The sequence below is a fragment of the Dermacentor silvarum genome, chromosome 1 (assembly GCF_013339745.2).
Source record: "Dermacentor silvarum isolate Dsil-2018 chromosome 1, BIME_Dsil_1.4, whole genome shotgun sequence".
In the NCBI taxonomy this organism is placed as follows: domain Eukaryota; kingdom Metazoa; phylum Arthropoda; class Arachnida; order Ixodida; family Ixodidae; genus Dermacentor; species Dermacentor silvarum.
In genome coordinates this window covers 162,585,468-162,607,949 of record NC_051154.1, presented here as the reverse complement: position 1 = coordinate 162,607,949, position 22,482 = coordinate 162,585,468, and the positions used below count along the sequence as shown (strand labels likewise).

The following is a 22,482-nucleotide window of genomic DNA, read 5'->3' as shown; positions in this document are numbered from 1 at the left end:
TTCATTTAACGCAAAAATGAAGAATTGAAAATATCATGTCAGTACTCCTTTAAAATGTAATGTGAGCGAACCTGTGACAGCCCTAAAGAACAGTGACGCTTATTTGCACAAGTATGCCCTTAATACATAATAAGAATTGTCGCACATCATCGCCTGCATTTTATTATACTACCAATTGCTTTTCTTTCCCAGTGCTCCAACAGTTTGACGATACATCTTTTTCGTGCTGCATAATAGGATACATTTCGGAGGCCATAGCGCTTTTGACATGGTTTTTTATTTTAACAAAAGGGCTGTCAAAAGTGCCGCGACACAGCAAACCTCGAGGCACGCCTAAGGAGCCACTTCTTTGGTTTAGAACTGTGCCAGGGCAAGAGGTCCCGGCCTTGGCACCGCTGCAAAGAACACCGGTGGTAAGAACGGGCAGATGATATGTGTTAACATTGTACTTTATTCAAGACAATATTGTATACTGTACAAACAGGAACACAATGGACCCATGACTATTTATTAGACAAGAAACAGGTTCAGCTCGCTTGCTCACTCGTATAACACGTTATGGTACGGTGGTATGAAAACACTATCAGGCTGATATAAATCTCAGACCACCGAAAACATTCGACGTAGCCAGCAGGTGGAAAACTTACAATCACGCAATGTGGTGTTACCAACAGTGCGGACATGATTTTTCACAAACATTCTTCAAGTCACATAGTTACCACAACCAAGGTGCGCACAAACGACTGAAGGTAGTTTCCTAAAACAACCTGTTTTTAGTCTGACGACGGTCGCGCGTTGGCGTAGTACACTCTAAGGAACATTGGCTTTGACTGAAGTTATCTGGTAGACATGACATATAAAGCGCGCAAAAGCAACGCTAAAACAGAATACAATAGAGTCGATTCATTCACAGGACAAAAAAAAAAGTCTACTAAAACATCCGTGGCCAGAGAGAAGGCTCCACATGCACATGCTCCGAGTTCAACAACACGGCAGTTGCAGTGATGATCGCAGGACAATACTGTGCCAAAAATGCCAACTATTACAATGTCAGTATCTCACAGGAGCGAGGTGTTGGTCTCGAGGAGGTCTTCGGCGCGAGCGACCGAGTTTCAGAACGCCCTGATGACGGGACGTGAGCTTGCAAGCAATAGATCTCGAACGCATGTATTGCCGAGATATAGCTGCGAGTCCGGCGGTACAAAATGCTGCGTTGCCCATTGCCAGAAAGCTCCTCAGTCCAACAAGAAACCACACAGCGTGTATGAACGAAAAATTCAATAAAATAAAAAAGAACACACTAGTGACGTGACCAGGTAAGAACACGTGGAGCATGGCTGCACTGCAAAAAACTTGCAGCTGGCAGGTGCGCTCGAATGCGACCGCAAGTTTAAAAGAGACGGAAGCGTCACATTTCCTGCGGCTATGGACAGCTGTCATTTTTTTTATAAGAATACGGCACACACGTAGATAAACTGGCTTCAAGATCACGTATGGAAACTTGTTCATTAAAAATTTATGTATTAACAAAGCGCGATGCCCGCCCGTGTGCAGGTGCACAGGTACAAAAACGAGCATTAAAAAAAAGCCACTTCGTTTCTTTTACCACAGTGAGCTGTTCCATTACTTGTTCGCAATGCATACGCGCAAGCCAACAGCGCAATGGATTCACTCACTGCCAAACCCTGTCATCCGCACAGAGGTCAGTCGCACACGAACCTTCGCATTGCGCATCGCTGAAGCGATATACTCACGAAGTTCCCATCACTGCGTGCGCATGCAAACTTTTTTCAGGCACGTAACTCATCACGAATAGTATACAGCAATAACGTGGAGCATGTCCCCCCATCTATTTACGCACAAAAATACATGGATGACAACTACAGAGCTATATTGAAAAATAAGCTGCCAGTAGTGCTAGGAAGGCACGAACAAAAATTCGAATAAAGAAGGGTTTCGAAAGAACAAGTTGAGTACATTCGCCACGACACGCTCACGAAAAAAAAAAAAAAAAAAAAAAAAAAACAGAATGCGAAAGACAAGAAATGGCGCAAGCTTCGAGCGCAGCTTTATCTACGAATAAAGTAGTTCAGTACTGGCACACCGGAACTCGGCTGCCTTGAGCGCTCCGATCCCGCAGTTGCACTAAAGCATGGCTGAGGGTGACCACGCATAACAACGTTCAGAAAATTACGAGGAAACCAGTGTATTTGTGTGTTTGGCATGCGTGCGCGCGCGTGCGTGTATGTGGCGGGAGGCGGATGTGAGAATCTTAAGTACTTACTAGTCCTGACGACAGTGGTCATGGTAGGCGCCGTCAAAAGCATTTAAAACTAGTGTGCAGGATGCAGCCTTTGGTCCAAAACAGGGCAATACGTGTCAGCCTCGTGAAAGCGCTTTAAACGTCAGTCAACTAGTCCAGGTTTGCTACTGAAGTTGTAGTTTCATGAAACAATGATCAGAAAGCGATTTAAAATTTAATTGCAAAATTGCTACCTAGCCAAAACGATTCGATCTGTGACAATTAATTGTGCATATCAGGACGAGAAGTTTGGATGTAGCGCTGTGAGAGCCCTACGAAAAATCAGTGGCTGCTTTTCACTCGCGTTTTTGATCCGACATTGGCATCCTGCGTACAAGGCAAGTGAACAGTGGCTCGCTCAGCGTTCGCCAAAACAGTGCCAGCTCGTTAGGGACAGCATTTGCGTGAACACAGTTCTTCGCGTGAGATCTGCAACTCGCCGACGGTGGCTTCGGCCGGCATCAACAGGTTAGTGGCCGCTCAGGCGATGGTGCGCACCTCGTGCGGCGAGCGGGCCTGCTTCTTGGAGCCGGACTCTTCGGGCACCAGGGCGCTCTTAGAGCGCTCCCATACGGATGCGTCGCTGGCCTTGAATTCGAGATCCATGAAATGGCAGGGCGCCAGGCCTACGCAGGCGCGCAGCACGTTGACAATGCAGCAGCGCTGTTTGAAGAGTGCGTTGACCACGGGCGCGCCGGGGGGCACGGCGGGCGCTTTGCAGAGGTACGATAGCAGAGAGAGCACGCTGTGGAAGCCCTGGAACTTGCTGCCGGCCACGCTGAACTCGATGCGTTCGCACAGCTCGGCCAGGATGAACAGATCGATAATGAGCGGCGCTGCCAGCAGCGAGTCCTCGCACGTGTTGTGCACCACAATGGTGTTATGGCCGCCCATCATGATCTCGCTCGTGTACTCGTCCATAGCACGCTTGCTGTCGCCCACGTAGGGCACATACTTGATGACCACCTGTGACGAAATCGGGAATATAGAGACGTCATTCACCACGTCGAACCACTACAGTAGTATTCACGTACTACAACGCTCACACTATACATTCAGCACGTAATACGCTGATTAATATTGTGCATCCTAAACTGAAAACAAGCGTCGACTCAAAGTAGAACCAGGACAGAAAAACTGTGTAAGGTATACCAGTACAAACGCCTACAAAAATCGCGCGAAGTACTATGCTTCCGTCAAATTTTATGAACTACGATTTCTCGCCGTAAGTTACTTTCAAGAAGCTATTTTATTTCTTCTGCAATTTGTACAACGAAAGGGTGCAAGGTCAGACTGCCACCTTCCAACACAATTTAGCAAGCCTGCAGTGGTGTCAAGTTCTCGGTTTTGCAAGTTGAAACGATATTACTATCATTCTGAACTGCCGCCAGGAGATACCTGCCTGCTCTAGAGAAAGAAATGCTAAAATAAAAAAGGATAGTGGGTAATGAATATCCGGGAAAATTAAAATAAATAGATAAATAAAGATGGATTATGTGCCGGCTGGAGAACAGTACGACAACACCTTACATACAACAGTACCGCACTCAAGATCCGGCAGACTAGACCACGTCGTCAGTGGTCTGAATACTAGAACAGGGAGTACATAGCCCGAAAACCACGAGGAACAAACTTCAGTCGCATTTTCGACATTGGCGGGCGTGGACACATTGAACGTTCAAAATCCGGCCTGCAGCTTATATGCATATGTTGCACAACAAAAAACCAGCGCTACTTGTACCCGCTACCGAAAAACAATAGCGCCGATAACCAGTAGCGCACCAAGGATCTCTGCCAGGGGGGGAGGGGGGGTTAAATTGTATGGGGGTGGGGGGGGGGGGAAGCAAGCACTGTGCATAATATGTAACTTCCTTGCTTTAGCCAGAGGAATCCAACAGCAAATAAAATGCCTAATGATTATAATAATATAATGACACCAAGGATCATGATGTTTATATTACTTCAACGTTTTACTCAAAGTAATGTAAGAGGGAATGAATAAATACAAGACAGTAATAGAGTTTTTGTTAATCAGGAAAATTCGACCACAAGCCACCTTCTGAATTGTGCCGACAATGTGAACAGAGCACTGAAGGTACACGTTGGACTGGTGGGGCTGGACGCGCGCACGGGGGAGGGGGGGTTACAACACCAGACACTGAAAACTTGCTCGATGTGCGCACTGGAGAGAAGGGCGGTGCTGTAACGCACGAACACCTTGAGCACAAGTGTGTGGTTACTCAATGCCACGAAGCTCGCATCTGGGTCCCCTGTGAAGAGCAGCGCTTCATTGTTGCTGACACTCTGAGAAGGCGATCCCAGGAAAGCCATTGAAGAGCTGAAATATCGTCCGCAGGTGATTTACATGGCATCGACATCCGAAATGGGCATAGCTATCGAGCCATTGCAACGTAGATTCAAATCATCGGCCAACATCTTGTGGAGTTTTATGGGGAGGAAACAGATACTGCTGAGCGCCTCGGTCTACCTCTGTACACGCGCATCCGAGACGCTGCTGCGTGGCACGACCGCGGGCGTTGTCTCGTATATAGCGCCAGCCAAATTGAAGCGCTCAAATCTGCGTCACCTGTTACAGCTCGTTGCGTAAATAAAGTAACTGGTTACATTGAATAATTGGTTACCGGAAAAAAAATATTTGAATTCCAGTGAGCGTTAGCGATAAAAAATGTAAACGATTAATTACAAAGCTAGCCAAAATTTAATTGATTGCAGGTAATTACTTGTAACTCGTTAAGCACAGGTCTGAAAAAACACTCGCATTCATTTTATAAATGTGTCCTACTACATTTAGAGTGTAGCAAAATGTTTAAAATTGTTAAGTACATAGCTTCCGAGATCATGCGCGCCGTTACCCACTCATCTCGGAGGCCATGGTATGTGTAATTTGCTTGCAAGGAGGTTTACGTTCCTTTGCACTTCGAAATTTCAAAAGGGATCTATGAGCCGTGCAGTAGCACGGGTTGCGGAAAAAATAATGTCTTCCAGTGTTGCACATGGTGAGCACAGTGAGCAGTAGTCTATATTTGTAAAGCGCAGCGCGTTGCGCACGAAGCGAGGGATGGGCTGGAGGGGTCTGCTGCAACAATGCACTACTTACGCAATGATCCGGCTTCTCTCCCGGAGCGTAAAGGATGGAGTTGCTGTTAACCACGTCGTCGACAACGTTGCTTTTGCTAATTTCCTTGGAACGGAATTGGGCGGGAGCCGACAAGTTCTTGCCGTCGTTGTTGCCTAGGTGGTTGTAGCTGACGATGGAGACTGGCTTGATGCCGGCCGACACGAGGAAGTCCACGAGCACCGACTTGAGCTTTGTCTGGCCAGACTTGAAGTCATCACCAGCCAAGAAGACCTGGTGCTTGCCTGGCCAGCTCCAAAAGTCCCGGCACAAAGGTGTTCTGAGGGGACCCGTTGATGTAGGTGCACTGCGAGAGCCGAAAAACGGAGACATCAGGCTTACTCGCGACAACATGGCTCACCTTATAAGCTGGATCGTGTTGATGCGAGCGTTGAAGCTATGCGCTCCACTGAGGCATGTGAACTGGTAATTAGCGACGGACTGGATATCTTCCAATGAAAACACGACAATAATGTGTACTACAAAAATTGGGAATGTGAACATATGTTGGCCATTGTCCCAAAAGTGGTGAAAGAAAGCGAACGAACGAAGCAGTGACGCGGCTTTTGCAGAAATGATATTTGTACAATGTATCAGCTGACATTTCCGGTTTCATTTGTTGCGCGAACACTTATGTTGGTAGAAAACCTGCGTGACATGCTGGTACTACTGGTTCGCATAGTCGTTGACGTAAGCACTGCGGCCTCCGTTCGACACTACTGAAGCACCAATGACACAAGCCACAATTACGTTGCAGCCACATGTTTTGTCAACGTGGTAATCACTCTATTCAGCGTGGTAGTTGACACTATTGTTATACAAATTACTTGTAACCTTAATATTTTGAATTACCCGCCGTGGTGGCGTAGTGGCTTTGGAGTTGCGCTGCTAAGCCCGAGGTCACGGGATCAAATCCCGGCCATGGTGGCTGCATTTAGAAGGGGGCAGAATGCTAAAACGCCCGTGTACCGCGCATTGGGTGCACGTTAAAGAACCCCAGGTGGTCCAAATTTATCCGGAGTCCCCCACTACGGCGTGCCTCATAATCATATCTTGGTTTTGGCACGTAAATCCTCGTAAATGAAATATTTTGAATTTTATCACCCTCAACACCTACGTCTATAAGCCCCCCCCCCCCCCCCCCCCGCCCTCCTTTATTTCCGTTGTTTGTTACCTTCCAGCAAATTCTCAATTTCCAAGTGCCTATAAATGTTGCACTTCTAGGACGTTCAGTAAACACGAAAGAGGCGGGGGGAGCCTTACCCCTTCGAGCACTGCGGCTACAGCGAAGATTGTCGACTGGCGAGACTTCAGGGTGGCTCTTTTCGATGGCGTCAAGAAGTTTTGCAGCCGTATCGTGGACTCCATCGGTGACATCACAATAGCGTTCCGTGTTGGCTGTCCAGAGTACGATCACCTTGTCCACTTTGTTCGAGGCAACGAACTCCCGGATGTCAGCCCGGATGCGTTCCAGCTGTTGCTGTTTGTTTCCTGTTGTACAGAAGAACAGCAAATAAATGTGGTACATTAGCATCATCTTAAGGTGTTATCTTTCTGTTGCTGTATTTGCACTGCTGCCACAACTAGCGCAAGAAGTAATTTATATTTTATCTAGCAGGACTGAACTAGCTTAGTTAGTCTAGTAGCTTAGTATACAATGCCGACTAGTAGTGGCGACTAGTAGTGGATTATAAATGCATAAGAGCCTGCGGATTTCGCACCTGGTATTACGTTGTCGGCGCGGTCCTCCTGGTTGGCGGCAACGAAGATTGGGTCGAAGATACCCGGCCGAGGCTGTATCTTCTCCATGTGGGGCGCCAACTGATCTTGAAGCTGCACGTCTAGCACCCGGGCCCTACGCATGGCCTCGGCCATGTTTAGGCTCGATATGTCCCAGCCGTCAAAGACCACATCGTTCGGGTTCACCATGGGCAACAGGTCCTTCATCGGCACGTACACCTCTCCCTGGGGCCCGTTCCCCAAGCTGACGGTAGACGTTTGCGTGATGGACCCGTAGTAGTTGGCATGCTGGAAATGCGGATACGTTGAGTGGAAGAAAAGCATCGCAAACATTGCACTGGCGCTCGAGCCACGAAGAGCGTTGACATAAAAAAAAATTAAATTATGGGGTTTTACGTGCCAAAACCAGTTCTGATTATGAGGCACGCCGTAGTGGGGGACTCCGGAAATTTGGACCACCTGGGGTTCTTTAACGTGCACCTAAATCTAAGTACACGGGTGTTTTCGCATTTCGCCCCCATCGAAATGCGGCCGCCGTGGCCGGGATTCGATCCCGCGACCTCGTGCTCAGCAGCCCAACACCATAGCCACTGAGCAACCACGGCGGGTGAACGTTGACATAGGCTGCAAAAAGACAACCTTGCCAGGGACGATGGTAGCTATGCCTGCGATATACGATGGCCTCAGACAAGTGGCCTGCTAATCTGTTAGTATACGTTTCGCGAGAGCACGCAGTCCTGTGCTATCCACAACCTTTGTTACCAATCTATGCCACCTCGACACCAAGAAAACGACTGAATTCAACTTTCAGACCACTTTCATCACCTACCGCGGTAGCCTAGTGGTTATGGCGTTGCGCTGCTGCGCTCGAGGTCGCAGGTTCGATCGTGGTGGCTGCATTTTTATTTATTTCGAAAGTTCGCCCAAGAGCATAAACTATTAAATATAGAAATGTAGGCTAAAGCCACGTAGAATTTCATTTTTAAGCACTTCTGTTGCAGTCAGAAAGGTCGAGTGATTCCGTCCTGTCACGAATTTTAAGCATGAAATGCTTTTAGCTCCCGTTGTCGGCGACCTTCAAGAGACCTTGAGCCAAATCTAGAGCCGTTATCCGGGCACTCGAGACGATAATGGGGCGAGAACGAAACGAGAATGTCACGGAGCGGCGTAGTCTCTCGAGTCATCGACACGCCGATTAACGGCCGCCAAAAACTGTTGTGTCCTCACGGTGCGGCATATAGTTTCGACAAAGCGACACAGCCGATTAACGAGCGTCAAAAACGTCGTGTCTTCACGGTGCGGCATATAGTCTCGAGAAAGCGACACACCGATTAACGGACCCAGGTGTGCGCGTGTGCGTCCGTGTGGTACAGTGCGGGGGCTCGACCTTGGAGAGGGGGGGGAGTCTACCGTTCCTTTGCCCCTGGTGAAAGGGGCGCGGCCAAGACTTTTGGGAGGAGTCATGAAATAATTATGTGAACTCTGTATACCTGCAGACTGGGGAAGGGAGAGGCTATTTAAGCGCAGGTTTGGGCCCAGATAATTAGTCTAGAAGCTGAGCCTGCAAGCTGCTGAGAAGCAGTCAAGGAGCTAGTGCCGTCCAGTATCACCTGGGCCGCCTAGCCGCGTACGAGACGTCATACCAGCGTCTGCAACGAAGTTCACGGTAGTTCGCCTCAAGTTAGCTCAACCTGCTTCAGGGAAGTCGTCAGATCTAGACTCCCGGGAAACCCAGCCCAGCAATCGCATCCACCTCGACAAGATCGGCCCTCCAGCATTCTTCGGGAAAGCTCTGCGCGCCGACTTCACGGTTTATGGAGTTGTTGCTGCTGCCCGGCCACGCGTATGACATCGTTTGTTTTCTTTTGAATTTTGTTTTAGTCAATTACTGTTAAGTGTATTCTTGTGTATTTGATCCTCGCACTATTTCATATGTATATGCATTGTTAATTGCTCGTCACATTTGCTTGTCATCATTGAGCTATATTAAGTTCAGGTGTGTTAGTTGTCTTGTGTCTTTCTTTATTATTTTATTTGATTAATTTGTGCATATTTATCAGCCCATAAATACCTTGTTTTTTTGTTTACTCCCGACTCTGACTCTTTCACTGTGCTTCGCTTGAGTACGGAACGACCAACGGGCTTGTATACCCCGTCGATCGACTTCGCGCCGACGGTGAACGGGTGACAGCCGTGACAGAGAACATCCGGGCATCGTTGCGAGAGCAAAACGAGATCCTCCGGGCAACCAGTCAAAACTTAAGAAAATGCGGTCTCTGGCCCCCAACTCCTCGTACTGGACCGCATTACATACGCCAGTTACTGCCCAAACAAGTTAAAAAAATTGCTTCCGATGTCTTCCTAATGTTTGTTCAGAATATCACTCAAGCTGTAACTTTTAGTAAGCTGAAGTTTAATTTGTCATTTCCAGTGGGCGTTTTGCGCTGGAGCTTGAGGTATAGTAGCGGCGCCTGGTGGTGGCGAGAAAAGTTATCTGGGTAGTACCAGCTAGGGTAGTATTGAGCCATGGCTGTGGCGAAGCACGTTTCTAGCTCGAATTTTGCGTCGATTCTTATTTTTTTCTGCCCCGTTGCGAGTGCGAAAAGGCTCGTCACTTTTCACAGACCACGCCGACCACGCTGCGAGCTGGCCGCAGCCTAGTAAAACGAAAGCGGATTCTCCGTGTGCCGTGGGACGTAATGCTGGAAGCAGAAGGAATCGGCGACGCCGATCCGGAGAGACCTAGCTCAGCCGCGGAAAAGCGTCACCGTCGTTACTGTTGCGTCGTGAGCTGCCACGAGCAAGAAGGCCTGAATCCCAACATCAGATTCTACTGTTTTCCTTCAAGGCGTCACGAAGCGGAGCGTGGGGCGCACTGGATAACTTCACTACCCCACTATGAGCAGCACAGGTTTGAGAGTTAAATGTGCTCATCCTTGACCTCAAGCCAGGACGTTGAGACAGCGCAGCAAGGCAGTATAGATTACAGCACATCGATGTTCGAGCGCTGTCATTGAAAGCTACATCAAGCGAGCAGCACACGAGCTCGCGCTGCAGCGCGATTCGCACGTAGTACGTTACTGCGAGCTCATATGCATTGCATCAGTTATTTATCAGTTGCTAAAGGGACCGATGGTCGCTACTACAGCGCAGGCATAACTACCTGTCTAGCGGCATGCAGTGAACAAAGATTGCAGGAGGCCCGCCGTATCGCGGCGTGCTGAAAGACCGCTGCCGTCGCGGCACGTACGATCGTGCGCTCGAGCAGTTCGTACATCGCGGCATGCTGAAAGACCACTGCCGTCGCGGCGCGTACCGTGGTGCGCTCGAATAGTTCCGTACACATTATGTCTGCTTATCGCTGCTGTGAATTCATCTATAGCAAGCATTTCCTCGCGTTTGTGCGCCTGTATCTAGCAGCGTGCAAACGTTACCTGAAGTTCAACTTCGTATACGCGACTCACTTCACTTGCGATTGACACCACGCTAAAACTTCGCCGCTTATTTCTTGAACGGCCTACACGTATTCGGCGTTGCACAATTTCTTGCCTTTACGCAGTGTGCCACCCCTAAACCATTATTCGGCGCCTGATATTCGCTGCAGGCCGTGGTACAACACAACCGAAAGTGGCGGGTCCATACTGTAAACGTGCTTTCCGAAGCAGACGACCGAGCTTGGTACTACCCAGTTCATTACTGAGGGAGCTCTTTAGCACCATTTTCGCAGCGCCCCTTGGGCAAAGCAGGAGCCCCATAGCGACGTTCAAAGGGCAGAAAAAGTGCACCGTACACATGATTGTCATCTTCGAGAGATGGCGCCACGCTTCGTGACCAGGCCGGCAGCGTCCGGCTACAGTAGTCCGGCGCGCCGTGGATGGTTGTTTGACCGAGACGAGACTTGTCACGGTGTTCAGTTCAAAACAGGTTCATTTCGGCTCAGTAAGCTTTCAGGCCCTCGTCGCGGCATCAATCTGCTTTGCCAGTAGCCATTCATGCTTACATCTACTCTCGATTACGGGAGAGCCACTATTTTTTTTAGACCGCGTGCGCTACGACCTCTTTCTCTTCAAGCGAATGTTAACGTTTGAGCATACAGTTGTCCTGTTTCTACAACATGATCAGACTTTCGATGCGCATACGATTCGTATACTTCGTCGTGCACATGCATATTGCAGTCGCGGTAACTGCAGCGGTGACGGCACGCTAAAACGACCATGGATCGTACTGCTATAGCGCTATTACTTTCCAGGCGCCAACGGCTCATGCGTTCAGCGGTGTGGGAATTCAGTGCCTGAGATTAAACACGTCGCAGGGTGAACCCAGTAGTAGTACAGTGGTGAAACATTTAATTTACTTTCGCAGTTGATGTCCTCCGCTTGCAGTATAGCGAGAAGAAAACTCTCCTGTGTTATAAAGGCACTCTTGTCAAAAGAGCTTAACTACTAAAGTTCACAAGCACCGATTAAAGGTCATTCAATCCATTTGAATTAGTGTGTACTTAATGTATTTATTGCGGTAAGATTTGTTAAAAGGCTGGGGCGAAAGTGTACCCGAAGAGCCGCTGAATGTTTCTATACTGTCGGTGCTGTCACAATGCAGTCTTTGCAGGATATTTCAGTTGATGTCTTTGCGAACGCAATTTACTAAAATCGGTTGAACTTTAACTTATCTGTGCCCTTGTGATGGCGGTAAAAGCTGCTCTTTGCCGCAGGTTCTTTCTGCCTCTCTGTTCGTGCACAAGCGCCTAAACCTCGCGAGTGGGGCGCGGCCGCTTACCTGGACTTTTTCCTTGGTTCTCCAGGACAGGCCCAGCTTGTTGGCCAGCGTAGCGGCCATCACGGTGGTGCCGTTGTTGCCTCCCATGCCGACCAGCATGACACCCAGCCGGGGCACATGCCTCTTGGTGCGAAACGTCATGCGGACGTCGCGCGGCCGTACGCGGCACACGTTGCCCTCGACCTTGGCCTCGGACATCGAGTACACGTAGTCGGCCTCAATCAGGTCCGCCGAGTAGCGCACCATCGGGCTGTCGATCTCCACTTTCACCATCTTGGATGCGCAATCTGCTCCACCCGGACACAAGCGTCGCGTTAGTGACCACCCCTAGGTCCACCAGTCGCGCGCTGCTGCTAGCTGCGGGCTCGTCGAAGATGGAGAGGGCCCGGTGCCACGGCTATCCACCCACGTACTACTCTGGCCCATTTCTAAAGGACACCGTGGCAAGAGGCGCAGCTCCCGCTTCCACGAGACTGTCGCGCAATTGATCTTTCAGCAAGTGACTTCGCAGGAATTGAGCAGGCGTGAAGGCACCGCGCTTTTCACGAGTAATCGTTCGCTACTCGTGGCATTGTCACGTGTGCTGTAAAATAAACTGCCGCATCCCTGTCTGTTAAGCCTACAGGGAGAATGACTGATACTTGTGCAACACAACAAGCCGGAAACGTTAGTGCATGTATGCATCAGAGATTAAATTATCGAAACGAAGACTACATAGGTGGCTCACTGAATATGAAATGGGTGCAGTACACACTGTACGACAGACAACGCAGTGGGATTTCACACCTGCTCCGTACTGCGTTGCATTCGGCACAGGTACAGGTTCTAAAGGGCTGAGATCCGCTCGCCTGTGAAAGCTGACATGAAGGCACCACATAATAAACGAAAGTAGAGATCTCGCGTACCGTTCGATGTTGCCTACCCTAGAACTAGTTCGCAAATTCATGGAGTGAAGTGGTGCAAGCACTTTTAAATGGGAGATCACCGTGACTGCTTCTTGCTAAGCTTCGTGCGGCTAAACAGATAATTGAACGATTATCATGCAATCGTCTAAGTGTACATACTTTAGGTAAAGCAAAGTTGGGAGGTGTTCAATTACAAAGGAAGCAAAGCAAAACGGCTCCACGCATGTCTTCCTTGTTTATGAGCAATCACGGTGAAAAAAAAATCACTATAACGTGAAAGAAAGCTTCACAACTTTAATGATTAGAGGCCAAATGTGACCTGATGCGTTTTAGATATGAAGTGCATATTAGTGTCGTTGGAGAGCATTCGCATAAAAGAAGTCTTTCACACGCCTGCACTACTTCAGAACGCATAGACTTATAGCGCCCAAACAACTTTGCCACAAGTGATGCAATTCTTTGCATGGGTAAAATACAAGCGCTGTTTGTACCAAAGGTGGCATAAATGCATATCGTGCTTCGACACCTTGTTGCACGCAAACGGAGAACTCGCTGCATGCAAGTTGTGTCATGATGCCAGCTGCCTCTGCGCAGAATCGCAAATGCCGCCCTGTAGAAACTTGGCACGCCAGGCCGGTGTATCACTCAAAATCGTGCATTACTGTCCACGGACCCAATGCAGTAACATGCGAAAACACAGATAAGCTCAAAAGTTTCGCGATACAACAACGCAGTGTGACGCGCGCGTTCTTCACTCGATCATATTAGAGCCGACGATGTGCCAAGCGAGCTACTAAGACACGCAGCAGAGAGGTGTCCGGCTGCGGCCAGTCCGTCGACAATATTGGGAATGCGGGTTCCGAGCGCAAGTTTCATTCCTATGCCAGCACACCTCCCCGCAAACAACGTCTATTAGGCACCTCGAATGGTTCGCCTCCAGAACGGAAGGCTCGTCGAGTCACGCATGTGATGCCGGGAGCGAATGATAGGAGTGGAACTTGTGCTTTAATCACGCACGCGATAATCACTGCGCGATCAGTTCTGTCGAAAATGATAGTGCAACCAAGTAATGATAGTGCGACAGAGCAGCATGCGTTATGGCTGCAGGTTACATAAACCTTGCTACATTGACAGGAAAGCTCCCTGGAGAGATGCGCGACTTGCTCAAAGTTTTGACATACCACATTGTCCACTTGAAATGATCCACTTGAGGTCGATGACTTGGATGGCGCGCACCAGTGACGTTCAAGAGTGTTTTCAATGTAATAAGAATGTTATTGTACGTAGTGCTTCGTTTTCTATCGTATATGACCATCTGGCTTCCGGCATACGAACTCATGTAGGAGTAAATCTGCGAAAGCAAATTGTTCACGTGGATTCTATAAGTGTATATCTGCTTTGCATTGTACCTCATGCAGTGCGTATGCAGTTGTCACCCATGTTAGCTGTCAGTGCCTCCGTATGATGTGTCAGATATTGATGAGCAACAGTTCTTTGAAGTACGTGACCTATAACTACAGAGGGTTTCAACGCAGCTAGAACCAAGCTTTAGCCGAGACATGTGTAGCTGCAGGTATTCTGGCACAATTATATCAATGAAATAATTCTTGTAAGCGGTCGACCTTAATATAAAAAAAGTATTTGTGGGAATATTCAATTAGAAACTTAAATAGCGTGAAATAAAACGGTTTCAAATAATTCAGACGGACGCTCTGCTACACTTTTCCAAAGCACAAAAGACGCGCGTCATTTCAATACTCAACGATGCTTTGAATATGCTGTGTTTCGTGACGTCTTCTACTGGCCGTTGCCATGGTGCGCAGCTGCACTGACATGCTATCCCAAACGTCTTATGTAGGTTACTTGTGGGTGTAGAAAAACTTGCCGAATGAGGAAGCGTTTTCTCAAAGTGGAGACCTGTTAAGCGTCTATTTAGTCAAGTTTCAGACAGCCATTCCTTTAGGCATGTTTGAATTTCACAGGTCATGATAGTCGGTTTAGTGCGAGTACATCGGTCCTACTTACACAAAAGGACCTTCGAAAGCAATGTCACTTATCGCGAGATGTGCGCCAGTCGGGGTCCTAGTTACACAGAAACCATCTGTAGCTCGAGATGCAAACCAATTTCAATAGCATCGCTGCTGTGACTAAAATGCTGAGCTTTCAGTCAACAGGAATTAAGCTTGCTGCTGTGCTTTCACATCGTTTTTAGAGCCATTAAGTGATATGCAGGATGGAATAGAATAAGCAGCCTTCCAGACCGTGTTAACACTATTTGCTGTTTTCGAACATTTTTTGTTTCGAATGCACAATTGAATTTTTGTTACTTCATGGTGAGTGACATAACTGGTTAAATTATCACAAGAACCAACGCCAATCTTTTAGCGCATGCTTAACACGGTCTTGAAGACGACAATGTTAATTTCGTCTTTCTAGCCAGATCCGTTGAGAGTGTTCTCCGATGAATTTATCTCGATTACAGTTACAAAAGTGCAGGGAAAGAAGTCTAGACGGAAAGCGGCAATACGAGTACGATTATGCATTTCATCTATCGTTTTTCTTTTTGTGCCGTGTGCTAAGAAGTGCCGAGAAAGGGAGGACGCGATTTCAGATGAATCTAATAGAAGAACGTGGGCCGTGTCATCTGTGTTTGTGCGTAACAGCACAGCCTGTTGGGTTACCTCGCATGGAAATGACGTCAGGAGCAACATAACAGTATTTCTAGAATGACAGGAACGTAACCAGGAAATGAAGTGGTGCCTCACGGAAGACGTCTGTTCAGTAGCGTTGAAAATACCGACCATAATTGGCCATGCGCCAAGCTTTTGCCAAGAGAAGTTTTATTCGTGTTCAGTGTCCTCTTTTCTTGTTCTTTCTATTTTGTAAAAAAAGATTGATGAATGTACGTCATGGGATAAAGCCCGGAGGTAGCACTGATAAAATGTATGCACATTTCTGTTCTCACTCGCAAGTATTGCAGTGTGTCATAGCGTAACGACTTAACACTAAACGATTACTTAAGATCCTGGGGCCCGATTCACAGAAACGTTCTTACGGCAAAACTGTTCGTAGAAGCAGGTGTAAGCCAATCGTGGTGTTGGACATATCATTAGCGAAGGAGGCTGGCCAATTGCAAGCAGCACTTACGAACGAAAAGCTTTGTGAATTCGGCCCCTGAAATATTCCCTACGGCTATCATCGCCTGACAACGACGCCGCAGCCTTCGGCGACGAACACATTGACTCATCGCCTGACAAGGTTACGACAATGCGAACGTTTGTTCTAATTTAGCAAGGCCTTTAGGAAGTTAAACAAGCTTAGCCAACTCGCTTGGTCTTCTTGTATCGAGGAGTCGAGGAAACTTGCTTTTAGCAGGCTGCCAGACGAGAAGAGAGCAGTACCCAAAAACGAAAACTGTTCCAGAGTTACACTTAACGCAGAGCATTGGCTGAATTGGTCTTATTACGTAATCACTAAATGCGTATGCGTGTCAGTGCTGCCATCACGCACAGTACCTGTGCTCATGAAGTCCTTAGCAGGAACTTAGGCTTTTTGAAATACGATGTGCGAGTTGTACAGAACGGGAATGGTGTTAGTGGGTGGCAACTGAAAAACACTACGTTGAGGAAGCATCATTTTGTTCACGTCACCATTGCATTTGACTCGGCAAGAGATGGCGTGCGCTCTCATTAAAACACATGTTCTTATATACAAAACAAAATATGCTATCAGTGCTGAAACGAATGAAAAATGTGCTCACAACGTGTCAGATTGCGATTTCTTGCTGTAAATAGAAAACAAAACTGGCTTTCCACAATGATCGTGTCTGTGTTCCTTCAGCTACCATTTTTGGTTTGTTTTGTCCTACGTTGCTGCGTAAGTACAGGACAGCGAGTGAAACTGTTCAGCGCACACCATTAATGAAGGAACCCAAATGTGTAGCATTTGGCACTGCAAGCATCGAACGGTCGTCTTGAAAACGAAACCGACGGTTCTTGCTTGCAATAATACAGGGCACAGGGGTTCTGTGGATGAATCAGCTTTATGTCAAGCAAGAGGTTACGGCGGCAGGCAATTCAACACAGAACGCTTACAGAATGGATTATTTATGCCTCGGACCGTAACAAACATTTAGTTGTTGTTGTTCTGTATACAAAGCACTATTGTTCGCCCAATTTTCACGAGCACCGCTGCAACAAATGGGCTTTGTTTGACGAAGAAAATTCACTTGCTGAAGCTCTAATGGCAGAGACCCACCTTTACTGGCAGTGCAACCTTGAGTCGTCAAATATTTTATTTCCAAATTGAAACTCGCACGGCGTTACGACACACACTCGTACCGAATACAATGGCAGAAAACTAGAAAAATTGTGCTTCTAATTATCTTCTAATGTTCAATGCACGAGAAAAATCTCGGTACTAAATACCTTGCAGTTTGGACTGTGGGCGACTATCATGCATATACAATTAGTACTAGCAGACATCGTGCAGTAAACAGCTTCCACTGAAAAGCATTAAATGTTCTGACTAAGCAGGTGTGCACTTTCGACACCATTCTTGTCCGGGAACTTGCGATGGCTATATTTTTAGCGAGCACCACGGCATAGGGACCTTTCGTAGCGCCTGACTCTGGCGATAATTACTATGCTTGACTACGGAGTACGATTTTCTACCGCACCTAGATAGCTGTAGCCAAGAATCCAGTCTTAGTAGTCAATACTAAATGAGACTGTTATGTCTTTTTAATAATTTATTCATGTGTATACAGCAAGCGCTGCAGGCGATGCATCCACAGGGAATATATTCTTTAATATATGTTTCGTCTCTTCACAAAAAAGCTCACCTACAATTGGTGGTATCATTGACTAGAGAAATTGTCACTAGAAATTGCCAAGTGCGCGCCTTAATACATGAGCAGACCCTGTGGCACGAAACAAAATGTCCTATTGACACAGACCCATGGGAGGCATTTGGTACAGCATTTTCGACCCAAATGAACTGTGTCACTCAGTTCAAGACGACTGTAGTTGGCCTACTGCTTGCAAAAGAATGTTGTTGCAAATTTCTGTAGCATAGGGCCGTTGGGCTGTGGTTAAATCTACAGGGGTTCAGTGCACCTGATCCCGACTACAAGTGATGAGGGCAGGAAATCTGCTCTATTTTAATCAAACATGCGTTCAGCAATATTTTTAGTCGACCAGGTTATTTTAAAAATTAGAGTTATTTTGACAATTCAGAAGTGTTTCACTGCGCCAGAATTTGAAACTATTGAAGTTGTTTTTGACCAGACAACTCTCACTAAGATGTGTTGCTCACTGGCAATCGAGGGACGCCAGCATTTACAATGAAATGAATGGAGCACAAAAGCAGTTCGTCAGTTCCATGGTTAGTAGCACACTTCACAAACATTTCATTTTTTTGTTCGGGAAATATTTTTTACATAAAATACACTGCACCCAATGAGGAGTGACTCGAGCATAGTCATACCCACAGGCAACGTGCAAAATTGCTTAGTACCGTATTGACACTGCAACATTACTACGAGTTGTTTTCCTTTATAACGGTAAAGGTTCTTTCACCTTCGCGAATCATGAAAATGCCGTGATGTAGGGCAAGCTGTGGTTAGATAGAGTAAAACCAAAGCTATGGTGTTGTGCAACTCCCCGTTGAGGTACAGCTATTTGATGTAAGAAATAAGTTCACTGAGTGCCCGGTGAATGCAACCTCCGTTGTGCTTGGCTGAATGGCAGTACATGGCGTGACGTGGAACAAAAGCCGTCCGGCCGTTATACCTAGGCGTGGAAACAGTTCCAATATGCTCCTAACAAAAATGTGGTACCGCATAACCTCAATGTTCAGGCTATCTTGTTGCACCAGTGGTTATATATAATTACAGAACGTAACATTCACTTTTGATTTAAGAATTGCCCTTCTCAACAAGATGGCATTCATGAGGTTACGCGAAATCATGAAAAAGAAAACGTCCAAAACCGCACACTTGAAGTGCCTAAATAGTTATCACAACAAACACCAGAGCAAGTAATATCTTTTTTTTTTTTCAAGAGGGTGCACTAACCATTCCCAAACAATGATGCCGAGTGGCAAGACTGGCTAATACTTTCGAAGACTAGTGCCTATTCAAGGATGATATTTGTCGAGTGATATCAACCATGCAGGAAAACGTCAAACGGAAGCAAGAATGAACGAAAATAAACGCTTCAATCACAACGAAAGAATCCAGGTTATACAACATACTAATAACGCGATGACAACGGGCGACACTGCCTAACTGCACAAGTTTGAATAAGAAAGCGGCGCTCGCATCCAACAGTGGATGGCGGCGCTTCAGGGCACCACGCAATATGCTGTGCGCACAAAGCGACTAAGTTGACAATTAGCACCATGCCGACTGATTGATGCGAGTTGCTTTCTTGAGTCACTTGTGACATTGTAAATGCGACTGGCACAAGGCGTGCGCTAAACAGTTGCTAACCACTAGAGAAATTACGCACTTACTAAAATTAGTACAACGCCATATTAGAAAGATGAGAACACCAGAAGTTGGAAGCTTGTCACGGCATTACGATTGTTGCAATGCTTGCTGCTTATTGTGGAGACTGGCGTATAATCATGACATTCGCGCGCAACCACTTAGGTTGCGCCTACGCATGTCTGTTTCTACGCAGGTCTGTACATACATGACCATTTTCAAGCAACGAGTGTCACGAGGAAAATAAATGGTGAAATATTTGATGGATTAATGTGATTTGTCATACTCGTACTATAATTTGACAAAGTCAGAAATGTTGGCTGTGACTCGGAATGAAACGCTCGACTGAAAAAGCGAAGCAGTCAGAATTTTTTTTCACTGCCTATGTCACCCTCCCCTCTTTTACACAATTATACATTGAAGTGTCATCCTTAATAAATCCTTAAGTTTCGCTCTAAGCGCCTACGGCACGAGCGCGTTTGCCAGTCACCTTTGCAGACCAATCAAACCCATGAACGTTTCCCGGCCTAAAAGCACTGCAGCAATCAATCATGCAGGGTCTGTTAACCTTCTCATCTCGAAACAAGGTTGCATCTTCTGGTGGAAACTCGTACACAGGGCTCATTATACGTAACCCCCGGTGGCATACAACACCATTCTCGACACAGCCGGAACTGAGGCGGTACATGAATCCGCGTGCGCCTGAGGCTTTCAGGTCGACACCGACCAGTGCCTAAGCTACTGGCACCACCCGAAGTGGGCTGAAACAGAGAAGAGAACTTCAGCATCGCAGCGCTAAACGACGACAAATAGACAAGCAAGGTTCAGAGAGGCTCGAAACGCTGCCCAGGTCGGCAACGAGAGACATGCTGCAGTGAACGTGACAGATGCGTGCCACATGCGAGGGCAAAAAAGGCGCGATTTAGCCACAGTAACCACTCTCCAGACTCTCGATAGACACCGTAAACATACAGCAATGTACTGTCTAACTGCTCCCAGTGTTGTGAGGCAGCTCACAGCACATTGCCTAAAACGGCACAATCAGCCTGCACGCTAATCGATTGCTACGCTATCAGTGACAGACAACTGTCAGGAACGAACGCAGCATTCCTCATTTCCACTTCTGGGGATACATCGTTTCGGTGCCTCCTTTGCCAAATTCTATTCACTTTGGAGCGTAATATACAGCGCACGGTGCAGTGAATTAAGCGCTCGGGACGACATGCACTAGATATTGGCCAGGACTTGGGTCATCCGGCGCCCATGCATGCGACTTCATGCGGCTGCATTGAAGTTCGTGGGCAAATCTGTCACCGTGTCCCGCGCGGGCGCAACACTGTGCCGGCCGGATCACGAATAGTGAAAAAATTGAGGCCCCAGACAACGCTCCCAGAAGGGGAATATGCGTCACTTACAGGGTTGCAAGCTCCCATGAGAAAGCCATGTCATAACTCCCGACTTGTTTGAATTTTTATCACCGCTCGCAAGATGTTAAAGATGCACGTTAGCTGAGAATTGAATCAAAATAGGCACTAAAACGAACAAGAAACCACTAATGCACTTACGCACAACGCGCCTTCATATACATGTATATTATGCATCGGGTGCCGGTGAGCCTGAGTAAGCAGTCGCAGCCACAACTATGGCGGTAAAGAGAAGAGAGGGAGGAGCTTCCATCGCCCTGCGAAAGACGCCATGATGGCGGCCTCGCTACTCGTGCGGGCAGCCCTGGGACGCGGACAATTTGAAATGCAAAAAGAAAATGCCGGTGCGAGGTATGCGTCGCACTTACGCTGGCCGAATGATTTACGAAAACAAGCAGGTCGTTGGGGATGCCAGAAGAGCTTAGGAAAAAAAAAAAAAAAAGAAGAAGAAGCATGTGCAGGTTCGCATCAATGGCACAGGAATAGTAACCATGCAGGGCCAGATGGAGGCGCGCAGAGTAAACAAACAGCCCTTCCCCGAATCGTGTTTTTGCTTTCTATATCGGCCTTTGAAGTATGTGCAGTGCTGTTGATCGCGGCTGCCGGCTTGGGCTATTTAGAGAAGTGTTGGACCCACATTTTGCTGAGGTTCTGCGAATTATTGCGTTACGATTTAGTATTTGGTTGCACGCTAACTTTGGATATTTTACATAACTTTTGAAACGTTTAATTGCTGCTACGTCGGAGTAACGAATTGTTATTTAGCACAGCGTAAATGCAAGACAGCCTTCAATTTCAACCGATTCGAAAGCCTTTTATTTTATTTTTATTTAGAAATGCGCCAATGCTACTGTTCACTCGAGAAAATCATGAGCCAAGATATTTTTCGATTGCTTTAGTGCCTAGCGATTGGACAATGGAGCCACTCCAGGCGGCAATATAGCAAGAGTGCTCGGCTGGCACATCAATAGAAGACAAACCAACGCCAACGTAAATCCTACATCGCGATTCTCCGACTGGATTGAAAAACGATGATCTAGACCGGCACTCGAATGTTCTCGCTTTTAACCCGCTTATTGGTTACCGGTGAGAACAATCGATTCGAGCCGTTCAGAGATGGGGGGGGGGGGGGGGGGGGGGGGTAGTGGTGGAACATGGCTTGCAGGGAAGCTGCATAACGCCCTCCGTGTTTACCAATACTGCGTTCTGTAGCAGCAGCAGGCGATGCAAATTTTCGAACGTCTCTCGAAGCTGGCGCCGCGTCGCAGAGGCCGCCGGCACAGGGTTTAGCGCGCGCGGACACGCATCTCTTGATGGAGTACTTGCAAGATTGGACCGAAAGCGGCACCTACCGTGCGGTGGGCAGGAGCTCTGGAAGAGGTTGGAGCAGCGACAGCAGCAGCAGCAGCAGTAGCGCTTCTCGCAGTTATCGCGTACGAGGAGGGCTTGGCAGCTGAACGCAGCTGATCTCTCAGGGACTGGAGAGTGCTCAGCCGGAGGAGCGAACAAGTGACGACCGGCAAGTACCGGCGACTGTCTTATAAGCGCGTCTACTTCCGGACTGGCGGAAAATCGATCCTCACATCGAATCCGCTCGCCGAGAGAGAAACGCCTAGAAGCGGAATTTTCCTTCGCCGGCTGCTGCACAGGCGCAGCCGGTGACTAGGCGTGCCGTTGCCACAGAGACGCGGTCACGTGGTCGCAGCGGG

The 22,482-nt window shown here is 47.7% G+C and overlaps 1 protein-coding gene across 1 annotated transcript; it reads right to left on the bottom strand.

The window, feature by feature from the left end:
• Positions 1 to 431: 431 nt before the first annotated feature.
• Positions 432 to 22,262, bottom strand: LOC119436321 (inositol-3-phosphate synthase 1-A-like). The gene is given in 8 exon segments (XM_037703139.2): positions 432 to 3,268; positions 5,421 to 5,678; positions 5,680 to 5,745; positions 6,702 to 6,737; positions 6,739 to 6,929; positions 7,160 to 7,466; positions 11,955 to 12,241; positions 22,126 to 22,262. Coding segments are annotated over 7 exon segments (1,617 nt in total). The 5' UTR covers positions 12,228 to 12,241; positions 22,126 to 22,262; the 3' UTR covers positions 432 to 2,782.
• Positions 22,263 to 22,482: the final 220 nt, after the last annotated feature.